Source organism: Solanum tuberosum, unplaced genomic scaffold, assembly GCF_000226075.1.
Source record: "Solanum tuberosum cultivar DM 1-3 516 R44 unplaced genomic scaffold, SolTub_3.0 scf00157, whole genome shotgun sequence".
NCBI classification, from domain to species: Eukaryota; Viridiplantae; Streptophyta; class Magnoliopsida; order Solanales; family Solanaceae; genus Solanum; species Solanum tuberosum.
Genome location: NW_006239084.1, coordinates 600,507 through 620,636, shown reverse-complemented (window position 1 = coordinate 620,636; position 20,130 = coordinate 600,507). Strand labels below are relative to the sequence as shown.

The following is a 20,130-nucleotide window of genomic DNA, read 5'->3' as shown; positions in this document are numbered from 1 at the left end:
ATCTAAAATTTAGGGCAATTTGGAGAAGATTTAGAGTGGTTTCGCATCAAATTTCAGAACAATGGAACGAAGAAGATGAAGAACAGAAATTTTTTAGATTCGCTGGAAATTGCCCGGTTATTAAAATTAGTAGTGGATCTGTTAGGAATTAAATATAGGATAAAAAATTATCCTAGTATTAAAAGTTTATTGAAGAAAATCATTTGGGTATCCCTGTATTAAGCTTATCCAAGCTTAAATTTTCTTTGATTTAAAAGATTTTTGATACATAAATCAAAGATTTTTGATATATAATTCTTGATTGTGGAGAGTAATGAGTGAAATTGCTATAAATGATTTGTGGTGTATCATTAATGTAGTGATAGCGATGGTTTCAAGATAGTGAAGAAATTTGGTGCTGCCATTGATGCTCAATCCAATTGCTATGAAGAAGAAAAAAATCAAGAAAAAAAAGAAGAAAAAAGATACATATATTTAAGAAAATAAAAATAAAAATTTAATACTGGTTTTTGGTCTTCACTCTCTTAAAGAGAGTGAGATACACTCACTTTGCCAGGTAAGCGTTCAGGGAGGTAATAATTCCAATTTTAAACAATTCAGGGGGGTGATAGGACCCCCGTAAAGTATGAGTGTGTAGTTGGAAATCCGGCTATAGCTTAGGGGGGCATTTGGCCATTTTCTCTATTAAGCGCCCATGCATGCATACATTATATTAAAATTTGGTAACAAAACTAGTAATTAAAACCAGAAACTAATAATTGATTATTTAGCCACTCAAAATAAAGTTATCAATGAGCTAACCACCACACCTAAACTAAATTATAAGATCGATTTTCACTATTTGCTAACTATTACATACATTATGAATTTGAATTACCCGTCAAGTAGAAAAAATAATTAAACTATACCATAAAATAGTTTTTTCCCTCCATATCGAAAATACCCTTCTTCTTTATTTATCCTTTAATTTAACTTGTTAATTCCCTTGTGTCCCATCCCAACAACAGGAGTCCATTGGAAGATGTTTATATTATAGTTATTTAACTTGTGATTGAAAGCTTGTGATCGAACAGTGGCTTTGAGAGTAAAATGTCAATCTTCATATGTGATGAATATTTGTGTGAATTAGTGAACAAGCAGAATTCAATGCATGATAATGTGACCATAGTTATTAATTATTTAATATTCCCTCCATTCATTCAGTATTCTAAAAATAGATTTTTTCTTTAAATATATCAAGAAAAAATTAAAAAAATTCATGTTTTACCCTCAATACTAATTACTTATCTTTCAAGACATAAAACTATACATCAAACTTTATGGTACTATAGTGAAATAATCATATTAATCACAATTTCTTATCTCTAGTCATTAACTAACTTCGTACACCTATACAATTTCTTGAAGAATCTAAGAAAAGAATATATACTATGTTAATTGTTATGTACAAAATGAATGAAAAGATGAAAGATACATTGAATGGATTGATCTCAATGTTGAGTCCTGAATGTTGGGTCCAATTTGGTGTTAGGATCAAGTCCTGTGACCCGATCCATTTGTTCATTGTGAACAAGTTTCATTTCTTGCTTCAGATAAGAATTATCATTGTCAATTTAATTTCTTAATATCGCATGAAAAATTCAAACGAAACAATTAAAAATGAACCAAATACTTCCCGTTTTTCAAGGCAACTCACAAGTCATATATATAATACAAAGTTTGACCACTATACATTACAACTAAATGTCTCAGACGTGAAGGAAACAACAAAAAGATCCCCATGGTAAAGGTATTAATGAGGCTTACCAAAAATTTCAATTCTACAGAAAAATGTATTTCAAGTTTTCAACTCTCTATTTCGAGTCCAATTCAATATTCATAATTATGAAAAAAAAAAAAAAAAACTTGCATATTTGATCTCTCGATCAAAAATATTTATAATTGTTAGTCAAAAAAATTCCATACAAACAAAGTTGAATTAAAAAGAATTGTCATAAAAATGAAAAGTGGACTATGTACATAGAGGGAATTTTTTCATGCTTAGTTTGGTGGAAGTTCGTCTCATTCACTTTAGTAAATGAACTAAGGTTGATTTTCATGATTCCTCATTAATAATCTATTATTGTTCAATTACAAGAAAATGGAAAATTAGTTTAGAATATTTTTTTTTAACTGTCTCTCAATATTGCTGCTACAAGAGCACATTCAAAGCATAGATATATATATATATAGTTGTGAAAGCATATCCTGATTAGTAATACTTGCACCGCATAATTACAATAGGGAAATAAATCTAAACATTGAAGTATATAAATTTTAAATTTTGTAGCCTTAATTAAATGGATCCAATGAAAACGTGATTATTTTCAGGTGATCACATCTATCTTTTAAATTTTATCATAGAATAAAAGGATCTTAAACTGGGAAATATTCCAATTCTAAGTTGTTATCAAGGTGATGGTGGAGGAATATCATGGCCTAGGCGCGGTCTTGATCATTTGATGTCCAATTTTTATCTTTTGATGGTGTCTGTCAAACCTATTGCATCAAGATAAATTTCAGCATCAAACACACAAAATAGGTAGCTCTTTTGCCCTATATATCCAGGGCAACAGATTCACATTTAGAAAATTTTATCATTAATTATGAAAAAAATCTTTACCTTCAAGACTTCTAAATATTTGTTCGATATGACAAAGATTTGTTCTAATAACGTGTAGTTAAATAAAAAAGATAAAGTAAATATATATAAAGAGAAATTGATATACAAATGAACTGAATTGACTTTCTATTCTGATTGGTGTTGGTTGACAATTTAATTAGTAGTTGTTTCATGTTTGTTGACTTTCTCGTTTTCTCATCTCAATATTCACAAGAGCCATCAATGACCTGTAAATATTATCAAAATCTTCAATTATTTCAATAATAATATATAATTCAATTAGGGTTAGCTCATATATGTGTCTTCAACATAATATATAAATATGCCATGATGTTCTATTTTTGTAGCATGTTTCTATATACCAAAATTAAAAGATAGTGATCACAATGCAAGAAAGTGAAATAGAGCTCTTGTTTATGTCTATTCTCCTTCTACTAACTCTCTTTCTCTCTCTCTCTTTGCACCTACTTTCTCCTACTACTAAAATATCCAATGGACGAAAAAATTCCCCTTGATTGACCATGATTTAAATCCTAATCGTGATCGGAAAAAATTCAGTAATTTGAGCGGAAAAAATCCAGTTGAGTAATTTCATAAATTTGTGAGCGAAATAAATCCAGTTGAGTAATTTCATAAATTTGAGTGACAAGCACTCACATACCGAATAAAAAAGGAGAAGAGAGAGCGTGTGAGAAATGAATATATAATTTATGTAGTCTTTCATTGCAAGAGTTCCATCATGCATTTGTATTGACATTGTATCATTGCAACGTAATTATGATATTGAATTCTATTTAAGTTCAATTTTTTATATCAAAAACTTGTGCAAAATCATCATTAAGTAACATGCATCACCTATATATGAACGTAATTGAAATCAAGTTGAATATCTTGGTAAGAACCCTAGAGAAATATTCATAGGGAGAGAGATGAAAGAAGATGATGAAATCCGATTGTAAAGTTGTATTCATGAATTTTGTAGTACATGTGTACGTGTATATACACTTATAGGTCGTTTGTTAGCTGGTTAGAGTTATGCAGATATTATAGTAACTGTAGGGATTATTTATGAGTATTTATGTATATTTTATGCATGTATATTAGTTATTAATTCATATATTGGTTATATTTGTGAACAAACCTGTCTTAAGTCATTTGCAAGATTCTCTTTACTTTTAAAAGTCAATATGGACAAGAATTTGTGAGGGGAATTTTTCTTGTGAAGATCGATCGAGATCGAGCAAAAAAAAAAATGTAAATTACGACGACAAATATATAAAAACAATAATTTTAGGAATCTTAATAGTTTAATTCATTAATTATTTAAACTTTCACCATGTCGGTGATGATTTAATCCGCACTATATTTTATTATTACAACCATTGACACCCCTTAATGATAAATTGATAATCCTGAATCGAGCCAAAAAAAAAAAAAGTAAATTACGAGGACAAATATATAAAAAAACAATAACTTTAGGAATATCAATAGTTTAATTCATTAATTATTTAAACTTTTATCATATTGGTGAGGATTTTAATCCCCACTTTGTAATTACTTTCACATTTATCCCCTATTTAATAAATTTTTAAAACAGAAAAAACAAATATAAACCAAAAAAAAAAAAAGGGGGAACAGAAAGAGACTGTACAGAAGGTCTAGGAACAGCCACAATTAGTTTTATAACATAAGCATTAAATTGTAAACAGATGGTCCCGTAGCTCAGTTGGTTAGAGCGTTGGTCTTATGAGCCGAAGGTCGCGGGTTCGAGCCCCGCCGGGACCAAATTCCCTTCAAACCTTGTTTATTTTTTAATATTTGAAAGATAACCAAAAATAATTTTACCTCGAAAGTATTTTTATGAATTAAAAGAAACTTAAGATTTTCAAGAAGTAATTGAGGGTATAATAGGTAAAAAAAAAAAATATTTGTCATTTTTTATTTGTCAAAATGGACAAGTAATTAGGGACAACTAACCAAATTCCCTTCAAACCTTGTTTATTTTTTAATATTTGAAAGATAACCAAAAATAATTTTACCTCGAAAGTATTTTTATGAATTAAAAGAAACTTAAGATTTTCAAGAAGTAATTGAGGGTATAATAGGTAAAAAAAAAATATTTGTCATTTTTTATTTGTCAAAATGGACAAGTAATTAGGGACAACTAACCAAATTCCCTTCAAACCTTGTTTATTTTTTAATATTTGAAAGATAACCAAAAATAATTTTACCTCGAAAGTATTTGTATGAATTAAAAAAAACTTAAGATTTTCAAGAAGTAATTGATGGTACAATAGGTAAAATAAATATTTGTTCTTTCTTGATTTGTCAAAATGGACAAGTAATTAGGGACAACTAAAAAAGGAAAATTAGACAAGTAATTAAGGACATAGTGAGTATCTTATAAACTATGGGGATGGTGGTTTGAGCCCCGAGACCAATTTCCTTCATTTGAACCTTATCCTCTATTTTTTTTTCAAGTTTCTTGGTAAAAGTGACGACCTTCATTCTGTTTTCACGAGAAATATTTTTCTAAAAAATATGGGACCAATTTCCTTCATTTCAACCCTGTTTATTTTTTAATATTTGATAGATAACAAAAATAATTTTACCTCGAAAGTATTTGTATGAATTAAAAAAAACTTAAGATTTTCAAGAAGTAATTGATGGTACAATAGGTAAAATAAATATTTGTTCTTTCTTGATTTGTCAAAATGGACAAGTAATTAGGAACAACTAAAAAAGAAAAAGTGGACAAGTAGCTAAGGACATAGTGAGTATCTAATAAACTATGGGGATAGTGGTTTGAGCCCCGAGACCAATTTCCTTCATTTGAACCTTATCCTTTATTTTTTTCAAGTTTCTTGGTAAAAATGACGACTTTTATTCTGTTTTCACGAGAAATATTTTTCTAAAAAATACTTTTTTGAAAAATAAGTGTGTTTCTTTGATCATTTTCTATTATTTGATTTGTAATAAAAATAATATTATCTCAAAAGTATTTATATGTTATCTAACAAATCAATATGAGGATGGTGGGAATCAGAGTGGTGGTTCAGGATTCGTGGGTGGCGGGTAAGTAGAGAAGAGGTAGTGTACTTGCATTGTCAACTATATAACTTGTTTTCTCTAGTTTGATAAGAAGTTATTTTCATTATTTTTTTTAAAAATATTGTTTTTGAGAAAATATTTTTGTTAAAAAATTAGCATGGTATAATCATTAAACTAAATTTGATTATCCCACTTGGGTATATTCATCAATAGATCTTTTCAACAATAAATATATTTATCACTCTACCTTAACTCATATTCTACGTACTATCAGAATAACATTACAAACCCGTGCCACTAGATTTGGAAGTCAAGAATCACCAAAAAACTTAAAAATATATTTTCGTTTTAGTAATTTTTATTATCTTGCCCCTCCATTTTTATCAAAGTAAAACAACATCCCAAGAGAGAAAATAAATCATCACGTACGTTATATGTGGGAGATTTTTATGAAGAAGAAATTGGAATGAATAGAAAAAAGGAAAGGGAAAATTAGATAAAATGTTTATTGAGTCAAAATTCCTTATCTAAAATAATTCAACTATATCTTTTATTACAAAATATGGTCTTTCGACCAAGCTTCGTGCAAGTGAAGTGCATTTATGTTGAGAACATTGTCTCTTCTAGTTTGCTCTTTCAGTAGTTTACACACTTGCTCTTTAATATGAATTGAAAATTTTAATCGTTTACTTCACGCTAATTGGTTTACTTCACGCTAATTGGATGACAGATCAAAATCAGCCTCATGAAAACTTTATATTCCTTGAGGAGGTTCTATCACGTGGAAATGCTCTTTAATGAAACTTTAACCTTAGCTGGTCGTGACCAAGAAACTATTGATTTCGCTTGGTGGGTTGGGAATGCCCGACTTATCGATCTATTTGGTAAACTACCAGGGGTTCATGTAGTCCATTCTGGATCGAAGCAATGAACCTATTTGAAGTGGGTCATTTCGTACCGAAAAAGCCTATGTATGAACAATAATTTATTTTCGAGCCACACTTGATCTAATACAAGATTCGTCTGAACATATAAAAGGTAAAAGTTGTAATAAATATTATAGATATGAATTCAAACGGTCATAAGAGTAAATCGTTGATAAAAAAAAATTAAAATATGTAAGTTATTCCAAAATCATTTTAAATTATTAAACCATGAGTAGGTTGGTAATAAGTCATTGCCTATCATTATCAATTATAGATAAAAAGAAAAATAAAACTCATATCTAAAATTTAAAATTGTTTACAGAAGAATTGAGTTGGTTGGAATTGAAAAAAGAATCATCTCTATGAGAATAATGAATTGCTACAATTAATATGTAAATATTATACAAACAAACATATACAAATAATCAAATATACATTCAACATCTCTAATGCATAATGATATATCATATATACATAATTATATATTATTTAAATAATATCGATACATTACATAATTAACTATTTATACAATATTGACCACTAAATTGTAGGGTTTAAGGGTTTTAAAAAGTTTGTTTTATCATATTGCTTCCCAAAATCAAACCTAACTATAACTTAATTCTTTCAAACCCATACCAAAATAACATGGCACATGACAACAAAATCCTAATATTATTTTTTACTAAAAAATTGAGTCCATGGAGTTGGACCAATTCTCATCCAATAAAATGGTTAACGACTCTAGCTCTTCCAAATGGCACTCATAAATCATAATGGGTTATTGAGGGAGGTGAAATATTTTCTAACCCATTAAATAGACAAGAGAATTCTGCCAGATAAGTTATTTTTTTTCTAATTTTAAAATCTTTCTCTTTGTTTGTTTTCACTTTTTGTTGAAGTACTTATAAATTAATACCCCTTCAATTTTATTTTACATGACATTATTTACTTATTTGTTTGTTATAAAAATATGACATATTTATATATTTAAAAATATTAGAATTTTTTTTTCAAACTCCAATTTGAATCTAAACCCGTAAACAAAATTAATACAGAGGGAGTAACATATAAAGATTATTTTGCTTGTGTTCTCCACTTTAATCTTTATGATTGTTGTCGAGATCTAAAATTTAATAATACATCATGATGTCAACATTACCTGATTGAAAATGTCATGTCAGCACAAAAGGTGCACAAACATTAAAAAAATTGAATTCGAAGGGGTAGTAGATCCAAGTTAAATTTAGATGTGTCACTGCAAATTCGATCATAATTTAGAAGATACTTATACCTTATCCCTAAATGAATATGAAACTAACATGTACTCAACAAGTATCATTCATCGACTTCATGAACGAAGTAGTGACGAAGGTTGGCTGTGAAAACAATTGCGTCAATACTTAATCAAATACAAGACCCTATAGTTAAATAATCAGCAAATAAAAGGGAAAATAATTCAAATAAGATTTCAAAAATCAACAAATACATGAAAATAAGCACAATTCACCTCATCACATCAATATAAAGCTCAATCAAATTGAACACAGTCAGGCAAAAATAAAACAATGAATTAATCGAATAACGCACTATGAAATTATTATTATAAAATTCTTTTAATTACTATATCATGATTATGAAATTTATATTATTATTAAATTTGAAATTTTTTACAATTCTCAATATCAAATTCAAAATTAATCTAAATAATATACAATTTTCGAATTAAAAAATTATTGAATATGAATCTACATTCTAAATTAATTAAATCAAAACTTAACAATGTCAAGAACATAATTTACGAAATTCAAATCAACTAACACATTCATATTGACGATGAACATAAAATATAGTCCTTTTCAAAAAAAAATAAAAAAAAATTAGATGTCATCACTATATTTTTTGGCCAACAAAGTATCTACTTTTAATAAAGTTCATTCATACACTGATACACATAAAAATACATGATACTTCATTTCCTAATTTATGTGATACATTTCATTTTTTGAGAGTCAAACAGTTTAAGTTTGATCAGAAATTTGCGCATAAAATCATTTTTTTGAAATAAAGTTTATATAATTGTTAACTACGTAAAAAGTATTATAAGTCAAAATAATTGATAATCCAAAATATTTAAAAGATCTATGAAGAATTTATAGTCAAAGATAAACTTGTTTGAATCATGAAATTCAAAATGTGTCACATAAATTGAAACGGAGAAAGTAAAACATTAAATACTTTCCACACTCAAGAATATTCAACAATGTTTGTTGCATATTATTGCGGGAGTTGAGAGTTGCCGGCGATTCAAAGTCTTCACTAATTCCAAACTTTTAATTCTTACAATTCCTCTTGTGCATTACATTACGAACATATCCACCAACACCAAAAATCCTAAAAGGAACAAAAAAGAATTAGCCATATCTCCCTAGCTAGATGCTAATGGTCAAATGGATAGTTATAATCAACAACCACATATTCTTATTACAATATTTTTTTTTTATTTATTTATTTTCTTTTTTTTTTTATTACTCCTCGTTTAAAAGAGAATATCTTTCTTTCTTTTTTTTTGCAATTTTTTAATTTTTGTTTTTCATATGACATGTTTAACACGATAAGATTAAAGAATATTTTGATATATTTTACATATTATAAAGATCACAATATCAAAAGTACTCCTCTTGACTTTCTTAAATTCTGTATCTAACTCAAATTAAAGAAACAAATTAGAGCGGAGGAATAATATTTAAGGGACACCTAACAACAAAAGTAAAAGACAAGAGTGAATATATACTTATTTAACAAGCCAAACATAGTTTGACCATTGCTATCATTATTCAAAGCATCTTCACAAGTGACCATCCCTCTTTAGCTCCAATGCATTGCTCCACTATAAATATATGTTCACTTCAATTACCAAAATTCATCTCTCTATTTTTATAAATAATTACACATGGAGTTCTTCTTTCTATCTCTCCTTCTCATCATTTTCTTCTTGTTTTCACTCTCCCTTCATCTTCTTTACTTCAATAAAAATTCATCAGTCTTGCCCGGGACTCTACCCCCGGGCAAGACTGGATGGCCATTCATTGGAGAAACCCTCGAGTTTCTCTCAACTGGTTGGAAAGGTCATCCTGAAAAATTCATCTTCGATAGAATGTCTAAGTACTCCTCTAGTGTCTTTAGAACACACCTTTTATTAGAAAATTCAGCAGTTTTTTGTGGTGCTTCCGGTAATAAATTCTTATTTTCAAACGAAAATAAACTCGTACAAGTATGGTGGCCTGATTCCATCAACAAAATTTTCCCATCTTCGGTTGATCAAAATACGAAGACAACTAGTATAAATGAACAAGGCATTAGGATGAGAAGATTACTTCCGAATTTCTTCAAGCCTGAGGCTCTTCAACGTTACGTTGGGATAATGGATTCGATTGCTCAACGCCATTTTGAGTCATTTTGGGAGAAGAAGAGTCAAGTTCAAGTTTACCCTCTTGCCAAAAGCTATACTTTTTGGTTGGCTTGTAGATTGTTTGTGAGCATTGAAGATCCTAAACATGTTGCTAAATTTGCAAAACCCTTTGATGTTTTGGCTGCTGGATTGATTTCTATTCCCATTAACTTGCCAGGTATTGAAATGTGAGATCATTTTATCTAAAAATTTAAGTGATGATTAGAATAGAACACATTTTTATTTATTTATTGGTTTAAGTGATATATGCGGGTAAAAACTTCTTCATCGATCGACACTGCTTCATCGTAAAATTACACTAGGTGACAATATTCACACACACACTCATATATATATAGTAACACTCATTGATTTTTACGTAATTTTACTTTTTTATATTTTGATATTCCGTAATCAAAATTCTGATTTTGCCACTAGTAAGAAGAGACACACTGATTAAGAAAAATAAAAGTAGTCTATTCATTTTTATCAATATAAGTTGACTCAACACGATATTCTAATAATAAAATGGAGACTTTCAAAACTCGTAATATATATGAATAAAGTATGTTATAACATTTTTGTTTATAAAACTTGTGGTCTCAAACTTATCAATATTTGTATATATAGCTATAAAAGTGGCGTGCTTCTCATTAATGGAAAATTTATATTGTTAGATGTTTGCAAATACAAGAATATGACAAATGAACTAGTAAGCATAGTGTCCAACATAAATTACTAAAATGGTGACCGAATACATGATCTTTAACATGTCTTTTCACGTGCGGGCCTAATATAAGTTATATTTTTACACCAGGAACGTCGTATAACCGTTCGATCAAAGCATCGAATTTGATAAGAAAGGAGCTTTTGATGATCATAAAGCAAAGGAAGGTGGATTTATGTGAGGGAAAAGCATCAGCAACACAAGATATATTGTCACACATGTTATTGACAAGTGATGAAAATGGGAAGTTCATGCCTGATTTGGACATAGCTTGTAAAATATTAGGGCTGTTGGTTGGTGGACATGACACTGCTAGCTCTGCGTGTACTTCTATTGTGAAGTATCTTGCTGAGCTTCCTCATGTTTATCAAGCTGTCTACAATGGTAAGTGAGCATTAACTTTTATTTGTTCTCTCAATTATGATTATAATATCAGAGGCGAAATTAGAATTTCAATTTTATGGGTTCTGATGAGTTTTATAATGATGATTTTAAGTGATAGTAACTGAGTTCTAAATTTAATATTTATACATATTTAATGAATCTATAGGTTCGACTGAACCTGTATGCAGGCTACTAGCACTGCCCTGATTATATGATATGGATGTATGTTCCAACATATATACTCCCTCGGTCCCTTTTTACTCGTCATTTTTGACTAATCAAGAAAAGATAATATATATTTTTTACCTATTATACCCTCAATTTATTTAGAGAGTTAATGTTTTTGAAAAAGGTCGAAGATCCTCTTTAATGAGTAAATTAATTTTGGAATTCTATCAATTAATAAGGGTAAAATGGTAAACTCACTATGTCAATTACTATTTTTTTAATAGGTGTGCCAAGTGAAAAATGGACAAGTAAATAGGGACCGGAGTAAAAACTAGCTACTTTCCCGTTTTAATCGTTTGATTGGGACTTATAGTTTTAAAAACAAGCCTTACAAAATTTGTTAATGAATTTCATTATCTTACACTTGTGAAATCTAGAATAAATAGTTTTACTCTGATAATCATGATATAGCTTTTAATTTTCACAAAACATACATTTAATTTTGACAAAGTCCTTTTTTGTTGTCTTGTTTTCTGTTACATGTCCTTGGTAAATAAACGTACTATAAATTGAGAGATGAAATTGGCCGGCAAGGCAAAACATATATTGTATTTCTATAAATTAATTTGCTATCTAGGAAAAATAGTTTTATTTAAAGAGCTATAGACATATACTCCTTTTATTTTAATTTATGTTCCACAGATAGAATTTTGAGAGTTAATCTTTAATTTATATATCTTTAAATTATTTATTATTGTGATTTATAGTACTTTTTAATGATAAACAGAGCAAATGGAAATTTCCAAGTCAAAAGCAGCAGGAGAATTATTGACATGGGATGATCTTCAGAAGATGAAATATTCATGGAATGTGGTATGTGAGGTATTAAGACTTGCACCACCTCTCCAAGGTGCTTTCAGAGAAGCCATTGTTGATTTCATCTTTAATGGTTTCTCAATTCCTAAAGGATGGAAGGTATGTATTAATAACCACATTAATCTTCATTATAATTTTTTTATCACAAGAAAACTCGCAATCGCTATTCTTTAGGTGCACACAGGGTAAAACCTTTGCTCCTATGCAATAGCTCGCAATAATCTTCACTACAATTTCTTGTATAATTACTCATCAATTATACTACTCCCTCCGTCTCATATTAGATGGACACTTTCCATTTTATACGATAATTAAGAAATTATCAATAAATTAATCAACTTTACTATTTTGCTCTTTGTTCATATTAATTAGTCTCTTGAAAAAACAAATTTAGATCTTCAAAATTTGTTTAAATTTTCAAAGATCATATTAATTGTAAGGATAAAATAAGCAAAAATAATTAATTCTATCCTAATTTAGTAAGTGATCAAGTACTCCCTCCGTTCCTATTTACATGTCGTCTTTACTAAAATTAAATAGATGTTCCTTAATATTAGTCATTTCACAAAATCAATACATAAATAACACAATTCTTCCTATTTTACCCTTTGAGAGTTATTAAGCCTTGAAAGTATACATTTTGATCAATATAGAAAAACTAAGTAATTCATATATATATTGGTCAAATTAGTTAATCAAAGTAAATTAATTCATGTTCATTTATTGAAAACTTGACTTCACGAGAACACTAAATAAGGATACAATAGTAAACTTACTTAGTTTCTTAAGGGACGTGAAATCTAAAATTGTGACAACTAAATAGGAACAGATGGAGTAATATAGGACAAATTTGTTAAGTAAAATGCCATCTAATATGAGATAGAGAGAGTACTCAATTTTTTTAATTAAAGAAACTGAACATTACACACTAGAATAATGTTTATGTAAATTATTTAATGTGTGCTATGTATAATTAATAATGCAGCTATATTGGAACTCAAATACAACTCACAGAAATCCAGAATATTTTCCAGAACCACTAAATTTTGATCCATCAAGATTTGAAGGATCAGGACCAGCTCCTTACACATTTGTTCCATTTGGAGGAGGTCCTAGGATGTGTCCTGGAAAAGAGTATGCAAGATTAGAAATACTTGTATTCATGCACCATATTGTCAAAAGGTTTAAGTGGAACAAAGTTATTCATGATGAGAAGATTATTATTGATCCAATGCCTGTTCCTGCCAAGGGTCTTCCAATTAAACTCTACCCTCATCAACTTTATTAAAAAATATAATAATTACTATCACTACAAAAAAAGTGTGAATTACATGGGGATTTTCCTGGGGATCAGTATGAAAATTCGTAGGAAACTTATTTTCCTGCAAATTTTCATACTAATCCCCAGAAAAATCCCCATGTAATTCACAGTTTTCTTGTAGTGTATATAGAGGCATATGACCTAGTGATTGTGTGATATTGATGGTTACACATATGGATGTTGCTTCAATTTAATGTCATTTTCCCCTTTGTATTATTATTTTTTCAATAGCAACCTAAGTTCCATGGTTTATAAGATGAAATTTTCGACTCGGATCTGTAGTTTTTAATACTCTAAAGTTTCTTAATAGGTAGTATTAAGTGCAGAAAAGAGAACATATATTGTTATAATTTGTATTTGTGGCATGACATTATATAATCGATAGTGTGGGTACAGCCTCTGTTTAACTAAGGAGAGTTGGGAAGAGAAAAAAAAACCATCTAAATTTATTTTTAAAATACTAATGTAACCATAACTCCCCATAAGAATTATATTTATTATTAAAAATTAAAATTAATCTAAAAAGATCTTTTTTTTAAATAAATATTTTTTTTAAAAAAACTGTCCAACTACAACGGTTGTGAGAATTCTACAATACTCACATAATCTACATATTTTTTTAATTGTTCTCATCAAATTCAATCTGCTTTTACTATGTTCTATTTTCTCCTTCAATTTCTCTTAGTGGATTCGTTTTCTTTCAATTTTAATACTTTTGGCAAGCCTTTTTGTCTATTGTTGTATTTAGTTGATAAATATTATCACCAATTTTCTTTTCTTTTTTTGTTTTTGAATTGTGCTTCCACAACCTTTTTCGTAATTTTTTTTTTAATTTAAGTATTTTTTTCTAATTTGTATTGACAAGGCTTGAATTATACTCTGTCAGAGGAAAAATTGAATAAAACTTTTCTGAATTTAGCTAAGAAGGTAAAAACGGCATACTACAATCACATGAATATTACTAATTATTGTACTTTTAAGCTTATACTAAATTTAATTGGAGATGATCTCTATTATAGAGAATCCAAATCCAGCATGAATTGAAATGAAGGCAATGCAACTTGATTTAAATGGCGTATATATTATGAATATAAAAGGGTGTAATTATTAAAATGAAAAATAAGAGAATGTGACTTGGAAATCATATATCAAACAAATACGAGGTCTCATTAAATATAGAATATGTAACATTTGTTCACCAATTTATCAGTTGATAGTTCTATATTTAATTATTTTTAAAGTTTTAGCATTATCGACACATATTAATTTTTAATTTTATTTTTTACTCGACGTTCGACATCAATATTAGAGTGACTAAATTTAGATTAGTATCAAAAAATTTCACATTTGAGGTAAAACACTCCATAATAAATAAGATAAATTATTATGAATACATAAATAGAAGGGGAAAATGACAAATATACCCCCCGAACTATCGTAAATGGTATGCAGATACCCTCTGTCATACTTTTGAGACATTGGTACCCCTGCCGTCCAAAACTAGAGTACATATGCCCTTCACTCTAACGGAAGACTAAATAGGGACACGTGGCGCAATCTTATCCGTCTATCCGATATTTAATAAATGTCAGGTCGGTGGATAAGATTATGACACGTGTATGTCCGTTAGTATAAAATGTATATATGCTCTAGTTTTTGGACGGCAGAAACACCAATATCTCAAAAGTATAACACATGGTATCTTACGATAGTTCGAGATATATTTATCCTTTTTCCCTAAGTTAAATAAACAAATGCACATATCCTACTTGTCATAATACAGGTATAAATATTCCTTCCCGCTCAACTTGTATTTCCATTTCAACTTAGCTCTTAATTTCATTCTGTGAGTAAAGCCTTGATATCTCTCTGCTTTCTGGGAAAATGAATCCTTCAGGTTCTTCTTCTTCCAAAAATCTTGAAAATTTGTGTGAAATTTGAAATGCCCCTAAATGAAATACATTCATATCTTTTTTTCGTGTTTTTTCGTAATTTGATAATTGTTCATGTATCTGAAAATCCATTCAACTCCTTAATGAAGACCAAAGATATCATCTTGGATTGAAGATAACAAAACAGGACTACTATTGATAGGGATGATCGTGTCAGGAAAGATAACAAAAGAGGACTACTATTGATGTGGGAGTTATTGGAACGTACAATTTCCTTCTTCGGAATGAATCATATGATTTAGACTTGGATACTCAGAACGCGTTACCGCTTTCTAAAACTGTCATCAAATTTCATCTTACCACTATTGAGGTACCAAAAAGAGTGGTTGGCTTGGTCATTAAAACAAGAAAATTCTTCAACTAAAGGAGGTATTCTTGCTGATGAAATCCGAATGGGGAAGACTGTTCAAGCCATCGCATTAGTGGAATTACAAAAAGATTCCACTATATTGTCATCTTCATCAACTACTTCCCTCCCAGTAGTAAAAGGAACTCTTGTTGTATATATGTCCTGTGATTGCAGCAATGCAATGGCATGAGATTGAACGTTGCACCACTAGAGGAAGCAACAAAACTCTTGTTTATCATGGCGTCAACATTGACAATATCAAATGTATCTACAAATTGGCGGAATATGATTTTGTCATTACACTATCGAGGCTGACTCTAGTCCCACACAGGAACTCAAAACATATTGATGATGATGTGTCCAGGAGGAAGTCAGTTCTGCATTCCGTGAAGTGGAATCGTATAATTTTGTATGAGGCAAGTCATACATGCATTATGTTATTGTAGTATTTCTTGGTTTCCCAGTACATGGTATTCATTTGCTATTTATGCAATCTTTTTCTTATAAACACCAGCTTTTCAAGTTGATCGTGTTATTAGAGTTGTAAATATGTATGGTGATTGTGAAGAAATCTATACCGTTAACTGCTGAATAATATGCTATCAGCTATGATACTTATTAGAATGTGAAGAATCTTATGGCGAGCGAAGAAACCTGTACAGTAGCTGCTGATATTTTATCTGCAATTTTCTTAACTGATTGAACTTCTGTGGCATAGGCTCATTATATCAAATCTGTAGAAAGCAACATCACACAAGCGGTTCTTTCTTTAGAATCTACTTATAAGTGGGCCTTAACCGGTACACCCTTGCAAAACCGTATTGGAGAATTGTTCTCATTAGTAAGTTAACTTCTGCCAGTTTAACTACATTTTCTTTACCTTTTATAGTTGTGAGGTTAATCAAATGTTTTACTTCTATACAGGTTCGTTTCTAGTATATTGAAATACCTTTAAAGCTGAGATCTAATAATGAGGAGCGTAGAGATGCGATGGTGTTTTTGAAGCACAGAATTCTGGAAAAATTATTGCTAAAACGTACCAAAAAAGAAAGAGTTGCTGATCTTGCACTCTCCACAAAGACTGTAAGTTCTGTATTGCACTAATGTTGTGTGCTTCAATTCGAAAAGTATCTTCTTACTTGTTACATTTTTTCAGGTTCAGGTTACAACGAGGAGAGATTCTTTGGATATTGGTGAATATGAAACCTACAAGACATTGTTCCGTAGAAGTCGAGAACAATTGGATAGGTATGCTATCTCTCTCTGATATTTCATTCTTTTTCTTCACAATCATTTGTGTCATTACCTAGTGAAAAAAGTAAGAAGGAAGCAAGGATATTTTTATTTCTAACTGTATCCTCATTTTGTATTTGGTGTAGTGTCCACGATGGAACTCTGATGAAAAACTATTTTCTCATGTTTCCTATGATAGTACGCCTACGGCAGGTACCAAGACAATTCTTTATAAATGCTTGACATGTGTGGAGTCTCTCCGGATTAGAGTGAAAATGACATTTTGCTCCTTGGATATATAAATTGATAAGAGCAAAGGCTTCCCTTTCTTTACACCAACTCCTCCCGTCATGGGCCTGTTTGTCTCCAACTTTGGTTCTCTTGACCTGTCCCTACAGTTGTCAAAAAAATTGGACTAGAGGAAGACGTATCAGACGACTGCTAAAGGCTATTAAACATAGTTGTTTGCTTAAATTATTTTGTGCTAGTCTTTTATTTTGTGAACTTAATTTTGAAGTGACTGCTTTTAGTTTTCTTGTCCTTCTATTATATGAGCTCAAATACAGACACTGGCTTTTCTTTGCTTTTGTCTGAACTTGCCTCGCATAAATGTATTTGCCATTAACAAAATTTGACCAATGTCTTTCTTTAATCGGCAGGTAGTTGATCATCATTACTACGGGTCATTAACAGAATTGGCCAGTGGCAATAAAGAGGCTGGAGATGTTGAACAAGCATGTGCCTTACGTCAGGATGCAGTGGAAGATCCAGTAGTGAGTTTGTGCACCTCTATCCACTGCCCACAGCTGAAGTTTAATTTGATAGCTCTCTCCTTTCAATTTCTCATTGTCAGCCTATCTATTGTATGTTGAACCTTCAAATGCCATTTCCTAGTGTTGAACGGTTTTAGATACTTTTTCCTTAAAACAATGTCTGGATCACATGTTTTCTAGTTCTTTCTGTTTTGCTTTGTTTCTTCCCCGGAAGTTCTCATGAAGTGGATTAGCATTTGGGATGCTCCCTTTCCAGCGCCATAGACATTGAGATTTTATCAGATGTACATCTAGTATAAAGTTAATCTATTTTGATTGTTGCAGGTTACATCTTGCAGCCACGTGTTTTGCAAGGCATGTTTGATAGATTTTGTTGTAAGTATGGGGAGAATGGCATGCCCTTCATGTACCGAACCCCTCACATTTGACTTCACTGCAAATAATGATAACGGAGATTCTAATTCTGAACCTACTGTCAAGGGGTTTAGCTCCTCTAGTATATTGAACAAAATTCATCGAAATGAATTCGAGACAAGCACTAAATTAGAAGCTTTGGTATGCAATTGCATTCTACATTATAATCATATTCTGCTCAGTTTGCTTTTCTTTTATTGCTATAGTATCTCTATTTTACAGAACCTAAATGCATGCTTGATGCTCATTTTCTTACTTTTATGGAATGTAGAAGAAAGAAATTAGTGTCATGGTTGAAAGGGACAAATCTGCAAAAGGAATAGTTTTTAGCCAGTTTACATCATTTTTGGATCTGATACAACATTCTCTTGATGTAAGACATAATGGTACTTTCTCCCTTCCTACTTCCCCTTTCAGACTAACAATTAAGGAAACTTGCATTGTGTGTATTCAGCTGTCGGGTGTCAATTGTGTTCAATTAGTTGGATCCATGTCTGTTACTGCAAGAGATGCTGCAGTCAACAAGTTCACTGAGCATTCAGATTTCAGGATATTGCTTATGAGCTTGAAAGATGGAGGTGTTTCCCTCAATGTTAAAGTTGCATCACATGTAAGGCTTGTGCATATCTAGTGTTCATTTGATATACTCAACTTCATTTCTCAGCGCATTCAAAGAACCAGCTGAAGATACAATTATGACTTGTATTCATCTGTTGAATAAGCACATGATACATGTCATGTTAGGTGGCTAATCTCCTGATCTTTGCTAGGTTTGCTTAATGGATACATGGTGGAATCCTGCTGTGGAGCAGCAAGCCCAAGATAGAATCCATCGAATATGGCAACATAAACCCGTTAAGTGTCAATTTTCAGCTGAATGTCTCTCAAAGTGAGAGAGTCTTTCCATTATATAGAGAAAATAAAGATTACACATCCCTAAAGATCCGCCATTCCTATCCCTAAAGATCATCTATTCTATCTATACAAATCTGCCATTGAATCCCTCTAAATCTGCCTTGCTATCCCTCCAAATCAGCTATTCTATCACAATATTTATTCATATGATTCTACAACAAATGTATATGATCATGCTAATTTATATCACTATATAATTACATTAATATATACAATCATTTAGTTGTCTATCATGCTAACATCCCCCCTCAAATTGATGCTGGTGGATCAAGAAGCATCAATTTGCCTACTAGAAACTGATGGCGTTGCCGTGCCATGGATTTTGTAAACGCATCAGCTATTTGAAGATCACTGGACACATGTGGAAGAGTAATGACTCCTTTATCTACAGCTTCTCGTATATAATGACAATCCACTTCGATGTGTTTGGTCCTCTCATGAAAAACTGGATTAGTAGCAATCTGAATAGCACTTGTATTGTCAGCGTGGAGAGGAGTAGGATGAGATTGGGGAAATCCAATCTCAGCAAGTAATCCACGAAGCCATACAACCTCGGAGCAAGCAGTAGACATGGATCGATATTCTGCCTCTGTTGAAGATTTTGACACACGATCTTGCTTTTTACTCTTCCAAGATATCAATGACTCTCCAAGAAACATGCACCAACCAGAGACTGAACGACGAGTATCAGGACATCCCGCCCAATCAGAATCACTAAAAGCATTAAGACGAATAGGAGAACCACTTGGAAAGAACAATCCACGAGTAGATGTTCCTAGAAGGTACCGAATGATGCGACGAACAGCCACCAAGTGGAGATGACGGGGAGCTTGCATAAATTGACTAACTTGTTGAACTGCAAAAGAGATATCAGGCCGAGTAATAGTAAGGTAATTTAGACTCCCAACTAATTGTCGAAATATAGTTGGAT

The 20,130-nt window shown here is 30.7% G+C and overlaps 1 protein-coding gene, 1 non-coding gene and 1 pseudogene across 2 annotated transcripts; all 3 read left to right on the top strand.

Annotated features, from left to right (window-relative positions):
* Nucleotides 1–4,373: 4,373 nt before the first annotated feature.
* Nucleotides 4,374–4,447, top strand: TRNAI-UAU (transfer RNA isoleucine (anticodon UAU)). The gene has a single exon. It is a non-coding gene; the product is annotated as a tRNA-Ile (tRNA).
* A 5,142-nt stretch (nt 4,448–9,589) lies between these two features.
* LOC102597003 (beta-amyrin 28-oxidase-like) lies at nt 9,590–13,530 on the top strand. Its single transcript, XM_006353733.1, has 4 exons — nt 9,590–10,265; nt 10,905–11,198; nt 12,154–12,341; nt 13,228–13,530. Exons 1-4 carry the CDS (start codon nt 9,590–9,592, stop codon nt 13,528–13,530), a joined length of 1,461 nt encoding a protein of 486 aa, XP_006353795.1.
* A 2,510-nt stretch (nt 13,531–16,040) lies between these two features.
* LOC102596340 (ATP-dependent helicase rhp16-like) overlaps nt 16,041–20,130 on the top strand; it is an 8,123-nt pseudogene continuing 4,033 nt past the window's right edge.